General features: G+C 53.8%; 1 protein-coding gene across 1 annotated transcript; it reads right to left on the reverse strand.

The window, feature by feature from the left end:
* Positions 1–2800: 2800 nt before the first annotated feature.
* HOXC8 (homeobox C8) lies at positions 2801–6826 on the reverse strand. Its single transcript, XM_002687232.5, has 2 exons — positions 5888–6826; positions 2801–4493 (listed from the first exon to the last, which is right to left on the reverse strand). Exons 1-2 carry the CDS (start codon positions 6321–6323, stop codon positions 4201–4203), a joined length of 729 nt encoding a protein of 242 aa, XP_002687278.1. The 5' UTR covers positions 6324–6826; the 3' UTR covers positions 2801–4200.
* Between the last annotated feature and the right edge of the window lie 4033 nt (positions 6827–10859).

The raw sequence follows: 10859 nt of genomic DNA on the forward strand, positions 1-10859 counted from the left end.
CCCCAACAAGCTGGAGATTTGAAGGCCCAAAGCTCTTCTCTTGGTTCCAGAGTCATGTTGGCATGGGGACTTCCACGGCTGGGTGCCCCACCCCAACCAACAGGGGGTCCCCTCATCCCCTCCCCAAACTTCCTCTACAGTAAGTGAAGCAGTTCCCTCAGCCGGATGCAGGGACCTCGTTTCTTTTACAAACCCACCCATAAATTTTATAACAGGTAGTTAAAAATTACGACAAGGAAGCAGTGGCCCAGCTTTTCACAATGGGCCTCGGGGAGAATGGGACAGCTCTGCGGGCAGTTCACCGGAAATTTTACTTCTAGTCTGTGGCACAACCTGTCTCACAGTTCGCTTTAACTGGCACGGGGTGACTTTCTCCAGCACACAGCCGCTGGGGCATCTCATTTGGGGAAGCTGAGGCTGGGGAGGCCAATCCACTCTCCCATCCTAGGGTACCCCAAGGAGCTTTTTAGGGCACTTATTACCTCCCTCATCCTCCTCCCCCAGATCCCCTACAGGCCCTCAATTCCCTTGGCCTCTACAACGAAGTGGGGAGGGAGAGATAATGCCGAGTGTTTTTTTTTTTTCTTTTTTGTTTTTAAATCCTGAGAAACGAATTTGCCCCCCAACTTAATAGCTGCATTATCCTGTCTCTACGGTTGAGATTAGAATAATAAATTCAAGGCGAAATGAGCGAGATGCTTCCACTCAGCATTTTGAAAGACACTATTTTTCACAAATCACAAATAGCTTTCGGAAGCCACTTTGATTGGCTAATAAAAAAGTAAAGAATGGGAGAAAGTCCTAGCTGCTGTTGCCGAATGGTCCCCATTCCGGTAATGGGACGGCGGGAGTATTTGGGAGGACGCGTTTCTAAAGAGAGCGCATCCCCGCTCGCAATTAAGTTCTCCCATAAAACGGGTTTTGCCTCCTTTTCTCTCCAAACGAGAAAACAGAGGCGGTGGGCACCACGGGCTGGGGGGAGCGGGTGCTGTAAGAGAGGGCGGCTGGAGATCTCTGGGTCTGGCCCACCCGTTGCCTCGCATCTCAAGCGATGCTGGGCGCCAGACGCACCCCGCCCTCCGACGCCGGGCTTGGGGCCACGGGCATTGCTGCGCACGGCCGGGGTTGAATGGGGCATTGGGTGTGGGGAAAATTCGGTGAGGTTCTTCGAAGGCATTTAGTGTAAGGTCAATGGCTACTGGGCCAGCGATTTTTTATTAATAGCAAGCATAATTCCACATTTCAAAATGAAACGACCCTCGCCGGCCCTCGGAGTCTGGACGCCCCGTGGGAAGGCCTGAGGTCAGAGCGAAATGCTCTCTGTTCGGGCCTCCCCGGCGGGCAGCCGGTGTTTCCCCGCAGCAAACGGGGTTACCTGGCTGGCCCGGCGGCTGTCAGCTGGGACCCCAGGTTCCGAAAGATTTACCCCAGAGCTGTTCAAAGCTGTTCCCGACTGCCTGCCCGCAGCCTGTGCTTCCAATCCGTAGCCTCTCTCGGGCCGCAGGACTCCCCTATTAACGACGCCTGATCCAATCCTGTATTCAAGACCACTTTGCGTGGGAGCCAGGGACTCAGACGCGGGTGAAATTACACAAAACTAGAGTCGACTTACTGGGCGTAAGTCTGGGGAAATCATTGAACGGGAGAACAGAGACTGAGAGAGTGAAGGGAGTAAGAGATAGAGAGGTCTGACCTCAAAAATATTTCAGTCTTTGGGGGTCTGGGTTTTTAAGACCAGAAGATCCCATCCCCTCCCCTCGTCCCATCTCTTGACTGAATCAGACGGCTTGTATCTCTGGAATTTGGTATTATTTGACCAGAATCTTGCTGGCATAAACAGATTTCTCTGTCTAGGACTCTCCAGGGAAGACCGAGAGACCTCTTGCCTCCTGAGTCCCTTAGCCTTCAACCCTTTATTTTGGGGAATGGGGAGTCCAGTGAAGACTGTCCTTACCCGGCTGTGGTTGGAGTGTGGGACTGATCACTCAGTGGGCCCACCCCCACCCAAGCCAATGACCTGAATTATAAGGGCAGGGCAGGCTGCCCAATTGCCAAGGTGAAGCTGAGAGGGCTTGAAACAGCCAGAACAGAGGCTGGAGTAAGTGCAAGCGGCTGGGTGACAGTGATGGCTCTGTGCTGGCTGAATTTGAATTTCAGACAGTGGACTCAGGCTGCTTGCCTTGCCAGTCCCTCCACCTTTCCCTTCTCTCCTCTCCCCTAGGCTTAAGCTCCCTTATCCCCCACTCTCAGGCTTCTTCCAACCAAGTCCTCCAGACTGCCTCAAGCCTCACATCCTTCCCACCCTGTTTGCTTTCTAGTGCTGGGTGCTGAGTACTAAGGGTTGACCATGAGAGATCAGAAGGAATCACATTTCCTCATCCTTAGCCCCAGCCCCTGGTTGAAAAAGGCCTAGTTGCTGGAGGGGCATGGGAGTGGGGGCAGATTTTTGATCTGGGCTCAGCCCAGGGCCAGGAGGAAGAAGATGGATGAGTGGAGGAGAAGATGCTTTCTTCCCATTGGGACCCTGGCATCTACCAACCCACTTTGTTTGGAGCCAATGTTCTCCCAAGGGCATTCTGCTCTGCTTCCTCCTCCTCCTGTTCACCTCCCCACTTTCACCTGCCCTCCCAGCCCAGCCAGCCCTCTCAGCTCCTCCACTCCTCTCCATGTGAGTGCTCCCCAACCCCAAGTCAGATCAGTGGAGGAAACCTTTACTAGAATATTGAAAAAGGGTAAGGAGGGGAGGGGTAGAAAATGGGGTACGATGGGGAAAAATCGAGTCAGTCATTACAGCTTCAAATATTTTTTCTCCATTTTTTTATTATGACTCACGTATACAATACAAAGTACTTCGACCAGAAACAGAGCTGCTGCCGGGACACAAAATCTACATTCATAGCTGGACATAAAGACGAATGACCAAAAATTATTATTATAGATATATTTTTAACGTTGTTTTTCTTTCGAGCACATTGCATAAACAGAGGATTCAAGACAGTTAACTATACATTCAGTGCAATTTAGTTCTACTCTACTGGGGTTAGAAGCACAATAAAAGCGCACAGGACCGGCGGGCTAGGCAGTCTCAGTTGTTGGGTTTTTCTTAGTGAAATAAGCAGCAACAAACGACAACAAAACCGCATTACAAATACTCTCAAAGCAGGATTTCTTCCTATAGGTAGTGATAAAATACGTTGGAGGTTTCTTTCTTTTTTTTTATTTTAAATTTTTTCTCTTTTTTTCTCCTGTATTAGGATTTTTTTAATTTCTCTTTTTTATTTTTTCAAGATTATTGCAGGTTCCCTTTAGGTAGTATGTTAAAGATTTACTATGATTATTATCAGTATTATTATTATTTTCATGATTATGGCGATTTCTGAGCGCTTATACCAGTGCAGCTCAGAGGAAGCTGGGCCCAACAACAGGAATTAGACAGCTGAAGGGGAGGAAGGCATGGGCCCGAGTGACCAAGGGATGGCTAGGTAGGATCTGAGCGGCAACTGCAGGCAGGCGCCTTTCTACCCCGTGAAAAGGGAGGAGGGAAGGGGAGACCTCGTCTCCTTCAGGTTTCCATCAGGTTCCTAGAGAAAGTCAAGGGGGTCTAAGTGGGGACTCCCAGGGAGGGAGAGGGGATATTCCTTGCTATCATTTTTAAAATGTCTTTGAATATCCTCCCTTTCTTTTCCTTCCTTCCTTCACTTTTTCTGTCCTTTGGGGAAAAAAGTCAATCTAAGACATTAATCCTAGCATGAAAACAAAGCCACGAGTCTTCTTCCATATTTTGAGGGGGCTCCCCTCTAAAATAAATACCAGAGAAGCAGGGAGGTGGCAGTGTGGCAAGAAGGGGCCGGGAGAAGGGGAAAGGGGGCCAGGTCTCAGACCTTAAAATCCAGGCAAGACTAGGAAGGGTGGGGGTAGGGAGAAGTGTGTGTGTTGGGGCAACGACTGAGACAGAAACTCGGAACTTTTCGCTGTGTCTCAGTATCCCCCCTCCAGCCCCCAAACAAATAAAGGTGGGGGGAAGTCCAAACGTAATAAAACCAGAGCTGCAAGTATCTGACAGGTAGTTAGAGTTGTGAGTGTCATTCTATTCTCTATAAAAGCAAATGACAGTCGTAAACTTCTCAATTTATCTGCTACCATAAAATGAAACTTCAAGGGAGTTGCTAAAGGAGGGGGGGGGTGTCTCTCTTTTTTTGCTCAGTCCTTGTTTTCTTCCTTTTCCTCCTCTTCTTTCTCCTCTTCCTCGTTTCCTTCTTCCTCCACCTTCTCCTCATCTCGGGCTCCGGGCAGTTTATCCTTGTTGTTCTCCTTTTTCCACTTCATCCTTCGGTTCTGGAACCAGATCTTCACTTGTCTCTCAGTCAGTCCCAGGGCATGAGAGACTTCAATCCGACGCTTTCGTGTCAAATAAGGATTAAAGAGAAACTCCTTTTCTAGTTCCAAGGTCTGATACCGGCTGTAAGTTTGCCTTCCGCTGCGCCGCCCCGGAGCTGGACAGAACAGAAGCCCAGTCTGGTTATGTTTGGGTAGGGGCTTGGCTTTCCCCTGTCACTCTTCCTCCCCTGAAATCCCCCCCTCTGGTTTCCCCAGTTCCCCTCCCTCCTGCATAAAAGGCAGAGCAGGCAAGGGCAGGAAAGTTTGGGGGGTTTGTTTTGGTTTAGCTTCACCTTGGGAGGTAGGGTAGGGGTGGGGGCAGGGACTAGGATCTGTCTGGAAAGCCGGGGCTGGAAGAGGCCAAGGGAGCACTGCAGAGTCCCCCCAGGCCTGCAGTTCCAGGAAACTGGCCCTGCAGCTTTGTTTACAAGTGCAGAGGGGCATTGGGTGAGAAGGGCTGGGGACAGAGTCTCTTTCCAAAAGGAAGGCAAAAGGGCTGGGGGTGAAGAAGTGAGGCTCTGCTCACTGCCCCTCTTCAGATCTCTCTGCCTTATGCCTTGCAAGGAGGAAAAATAATTGATCTCCTGGAATGTATCACTGCTTGGCCTGATTGCTAACTAGAGATCAGCAAATAAATCACGGGCCATCCTTGCTGGAACTTGTCGCTTTCTAGCTTCCCCTTTTACTTCGAAATTGGGCGATGAGGGGCCACCCTTGGAGGGGCTCATGACCTGAGCTGCCCTGAGGGTCTCAGGAAGACCCCACAAGCCTTTGATGGGGGGCAGCTTGGCTTCCCCCAGGGTCTTCTGGACGTCAGAGCCCTCTAACCTACATGGCCTCCCTCCTTTTCAGGACTCTTTTTTTTTTTTTCCCCTTCTCTCTGACTCCCTCTCTTCTCTCCAACTGAGGGAAGTAGAGCAAAGTTGGGGTAGTGGCCCTAAGGCTAGTTCTCTGAGAGGAGGTGGTGGGTACCCCAGAGAGGCAGATCACCTGTCCTTGGGGTCCTGCCACCCCCTGACCCAGCCAGGGGAGGGAAGCAGGGGTCTTCATCCCAAGACAGCCTGGCCACTGTCCTGGACTGGGGCTCTCTGCCTTATGGAGACACTGGCTTGTTCCAAAGGCTGATAACCACTGGGTCCCCCGCTCCTTCCCAGCCACCTCCCCAACTTTGACTAGAGACGGTGAGAGAAAGAGACAGACAGAGAAAGAGGAGGGGAGAGAGAGAGACAGACTGACTGACAGAGGTGGAGAAAACGTTTTTTTAACCCTTTGCACCCAGATACCACCTTTTCCCCCACTTTTACCCCAATCCCCCAAATCTCCCAGACAAACCCGGTGCCCCACCCCCAGCTGAACCTCCCAACCTCCAGAAACCCACTCAGGCCCGGGGGTGGGGCCCGAGAGAGCCCCAAGCCAGGAGGGAGAGCGAGGGCAGACAAAAAGGAGGCGAGGGAGGGGGGAAGACCCCGGAGCGCGGGAGACTAAGGGGGAAAGAGAAAAGGCTTCTCACCGTGGGGTCTCATCCATGGAAACATGAGGCTGGGAGACGAGTTTTGATTTAAGTGGCCTTGTCCTTCGCTACTGTTAGTGTTGGCGGAGGATTTACAGTCGGGATATTGCACCACGCTCGCCTCTTGCTGAGCCCCATAAAGGGACTGTCTGGGGAGCGCCTCGTAGCCATAGAATTTGGAGGCGTCTCCGTGGCAGCTCAGCGAGCACGGGTTCTGCTGGTAGCCCGAGTTGGAGATGCCCGAGGTGCCGTGGTGGAAGAAGTCTTGGACGTGGTGCGAGGCGTGCTGGAAGCCGGGCGCCGAGCCGCCGGGCCCGTACACCAGCGCATGGCTCCGGCCCACGCTCTGCGGGAAGCGGCAGTCGTAATAGGCCGGCTCCAGGGACTCGCCGCCTTTGTACTTGGAGAACAGGGGGTTGACGAAGTAGGAGCTCATGCTGGGCACATGAAAACCCGCCGCCCCCTCCCCTCTGGCTCCCGACTCCCCCGCCCGGGACCCCCGAAACTGCCCTCCCCCCGGGAGCGATCCCCAGGCCGGCCGGCTCCCCGGGGCGGCGGGCCGGGCTGGGCAGGTGGGGGGCGCCTGGGTGCCGGCGGCCGGCGGGGCGGCGCAGCTCCCGGGCTGGGCGCGGGCGGCGGCGGGCAAGCGGGCGGCGGCGGCGGCGGCGGCTCTCTTCACTGTCGGTAGGTAGAGCTCGCGCTCTCGCACTTAGCTCTTTCCTTTAACAGCCCAGGCGAATTCCTCAGACTCCCGGCGGTGGCGGCGCTTACACGCGATTCGCGTTCATCAATCCACGACATGAAGACAGGCGAGAGGGAGAGAGAGAGAGGGAGAGAGAGAGGGAGAGAGAGAGAGAGAGAAGGAAGGGAGGGATGGCGGGCGGGGGGTAGAGGGGTTCAGGGCTGGGGGGACCTGGAAGAAGGGGAGGGGAGGAAGGGGGAGGGATGGGGGTGTGGTATGTGGGGGGTGGTGGTGAGCCAGTCCCAGCTAATGGCTGGGGCCAGCTTTTCCAAGGTGCGCATTCAGATTTGAAGGTGCCTCTCCTCCCTTCTCTTTTCCTTCCTCTCAGAGAGAGAGGTACCTGAGACAGCAGGTCAACTCAGGTTACCTCAACAGGTATAAGACCCCCGAGGGGGCTGAATGCCAACCAGAGAGAGCGGTCCCCTAACAACCAAAGGTGGGTTCCCCAGGGGGTCCTTAAGTCTGGGGACTTTAGGAGGAAAAGTGCATCTTATCCCCAGACACGTCAGCCATCAGAACCCTCTTGCCCCTATCCAGTTGCCCTGTCCCCCCTAGATTCTTAAGATCCCTTGTCAGCTGGCTGTGGGTAGTGGAGAGGGCCAGAGGCAAGGGTACTCCACATACCCAGTCAGGGCTGCACTGCCCCTTCAGACACCAGCTCATGCCTCAGGCAGGAAGCCCGGGCAATGGCCACGAGCTTGCTGGAGGCTCTGAGAGCAAAGCGGCTGGTGGGAACAGAGGGAGAGGGCAGCTGTGGTTCTCTGGCTTCTGGCTGGGCTGATCCAGGAGGTTGCTTCTTAGAAGACCCCCTGTATCTGGGTTGGAGGCCTCTAAAGCAGGCCTCTTACTTGTCCCCACATACCCTAACCCCATAGGAAATGCCAGTTTGGCCTCCTGGCTTCACTGCATCCCCCCTCCCCAACTTCCCCAGGCAGGCTGCCCAGGCCAGGATGTGGATGGGAACTGTCAACAGACACTCTTTAAATATTTACCCACACTTCTCTGGGGGGTTTCCCCCATCCCCAAGACTGGGTAAATTCAAGTTAATGCTAATGGATAAAAGACCCTTATCCCATCAGCACCCTTCTCTGGCCATAAACATGTACAGTTACATGGACTGAACACAGACAGAGAGAAAAGGGAGAAAGAGAGCTGTGGACACGTGTGCTCTGTGCAGGTGAATGAAGAAGAATGATTTTTCTGGTTCTCCCCCTCCACAGTATGTGAGGGCAATGCGGGGCCATGCTCAGGATCCACACATGTTGTATATGCTCTCTTCCACCACGAACAACATCAAATGCACACACACTCAAATTATCAGAAAGCACCCCTGACACTTCACAGAGACTGTGCACACTCGTGCACACCCAGACATATGTGAAAATAAGACCTGATAAACACACATGCATCTTTCGCTCTTTGCATCATTTAAAAAAAAAAAAAAAAAGGCTACCTAATTTCTTTCCACATTCTGGAGTTTCAGGGTTGGATGAGGAAAGAGGCAGTTAGAAAATCAGATCTTTTTCTTCACTATCCATCCGGAGCCCAGCTCTAGGGATGAAGGAAGAAATGAAAGCGCAGGGGAGGACGATGCAGAGAAAATGAGTCTCCCCCTTTTGAATCTAAATAATTGCTGGGGAAATAGTCACTCTCAGCCACATTCCCAAAGGAGAACCACTGGGGCCCCAGCAAGAGATCAGGATACCCTGAATTTGGAAGAATCCACCCCCATCTGAGTGAGGTGGGGACTGCTCCAACTCTGTGACACCACACCAATATCTCTGACCCTGGAGCCACAGGAAGGGAGGTTCAGAGGGCCATGCCAGCGCTGCAGGGTCCAGGGCAGTGGGGGACATGACCAAGATTTCCTCCACTACCAGAGCACGCTGCAGCCTTGGTTTAGCCTCTGCCTTCTCTGAGCCTGCTCTGTGGGTACTAAACTGACAGACTCTGGACTCCCAGCTTCTAGGTCACTGGGGACTGTCATAAATACTTTCCTTTTCCCTCCTGGAAAGCAGAGGCTGGGCAGGCCATATCCGCTTTGGGGCCTGCGCCTTATCTTTTAGGGGGTGGGGGGATATCTCAACATTTTATGGGCCAGCGAAAATCCTGCCATAGAGCTATCCTTCCAGGCCTTTGTGTCTTGGAATGCAACTGTCCAGAGTGTGCTGCATGCATCGCCTGCTTTGAGAGCCCACCAGTCCCCAAAGCCCCGGCTGGACTTGATTTCCCCTTTCAAAGGTCCCTCGCCTTTTCTCTCTTCAGTTCATTTGATTGTTTGGTTTTTTACATATATTTGGTTGATTTCGCTCCTCGAACCTGGAAATAAAGGAACCGCAAGCAGCCATCCTTGCTGGGGCGTCTCCGTCCCTCGCCCCGAGGCCTGCACCGCCCTCCTAGGTATCGTGGATTTATGTTCGTTTGTCCGGGTCATTCTGCCTTTTCGTGTTAATTACGCGCTGCCTGCTTCGTGCTTATCTCCTCCGCAAAGCGATTATTTTCAACGCCCGCCCTTCTGAGCCTCTCGAGTCTGCTGGCAGAGCGAGGGCCCATCTCCGGCCGCCACTCGCGATTTATTTACACCTCGCAGGTGAGAGGATTGATTTGCTCAGAGCCAGAGGGGCCGGGTTGGGCCGGGGCACCCGGCCTTTTAGTTGCTGCTCCTCGGGGCCGGGCCTCAAATGTCAGTGCGGCCAGGCCGGCTGGGGGCACAGCCGCCGCCTCTAACATTGAGCAACAGCGCCACCTCGCGTCCACTTGCTCCAATGCAGTTCGGCCGGGAAAAAGCCAGCAGCTAAGAGCAAGCAGGTCCCCAGGCTTGACCCAAAGATGGGGGGTGGGAGGAAGGAGTTTCCAAATGAATGCGCACGAGAGGGGTCCCCGGAAGGGATTCCCCCCTCCTCAGGAGCGCTGTTCTTTTGTGTTCTAAATCCTCGAAATAAACCTTGTCCAAGGTTTTATACTATTTTCTCTTTTTGTCACCCTCCCTTCCCGCATTGAGACACTGTGCAAAAGGAACTGCCGCGATTTTCCCCGCAACCAGGCGCATTTCTGGCCTCGGAACACCGCGCATGCAGACACACGCACCGAAGCTCCCGCGACCGCCTTCCCGTGGCGCGCACTCTAAACTCCTCGCTCCTCTTACCCTGCCGCCTGCTCCGTACCGCCTATTCCGCCGCCGCCTTCAGGACTTTGGGGTGGGACTCTGACTTCTCCCTGCTCTTTGCCCCCTGGTTTGTGGCCCAGCCCTCTCTCACGCGCGCTCTCTCCACCTCTCCCTCCCATCCAGTGAGGTCCTGTTCTCCGTGGGCCATAGACAAAACATTCCTATAATCCGATTTCAAAGGAAAGAGTGTCCACCTTATTTAAACCATAAAACAATTAAGCCCAGACGTCTAGCCAGCTCCGCGCTGCTGTTTTGTTCGGCCCCATTCAGAATCCAGCGCAGGGAGACAAACAGCGCCATAAAAGTGGCATTTCGGGGCCTCGGAAATGTACCTACCCTCTGCCTTCCCAAGTGGAACAACCTTTAGGGTTTTGTGATTCTGACAAAGGAGCAGAGGAGAGGTGGGAGGGGAGGATTAGGGCAGGGGGGCGTTTGCAAGCCCCTCTTTCGTCCCCAGCTTTCGTTTCTTTCCCCAGATGTGTGTCGTGTTGTTGTGGTTTGAGTTCACAAATGACAATAAATAAAAATCGAATCCAATCCTGACCTGCAGGCTGGAGGCTGAGCTGGTACTTAACCGCGGGCTGGACCGCGTGGGCCTGCTCTGGATCCCACGCTCTGGTCAGGGCCCTCCTTCCTGCCGGGAGCCAGACCGGCTCGGGCGGGCCGCAGGAAGCAGGCCGCGCTGACGGACGGACGAGGGGAGGCGATAGGGCCTTGGAGCAGGGGCGGGGTGGAGGCCCGGAAACACCGCCGAGCTCGGGCCGGGAGAGAAGCTTGAGTCCCCGCGGTCAGGACCGAGGGAGATGGGTGGGTGCCTTGTCCTCCGCGCGGGGCGCAACTGAGGCCAGGGTCCCAGAGGAGGAGCAAGGTAGCCAGAAAAATACAGGCAAAGCACCTTTCAAAAGGACCAAGAAAACAATCGCTTCTGGAATTGGGAGATCTCTTCTTAAGCGGGAAAGAGGAGGGGTGCTTCAGCGACTGGGAAAACCAAACCGCGACTTTAGATTGTCTCCCTCAAAATATTATCAAAAACAAAACGTTCACCTCTTCCCACCTTCCTCCAG

The sequence above is a fragment of the Bos taurus genome, chromosome 5 (genome assembly GCF_002263795.3).
Source record: "Bos taurus isolate L1 Dominette 01449 registration number 42190680 breed Hereford chromosome 5, ARS-UCD2.0, whole genome shotgun sequence".
NCBI classification, from domain to species: Eukaryota; Metazoa; Chordata; class Mammalia; order Artiodactyla; family Bovidae; genus Bos; species Bos taurus.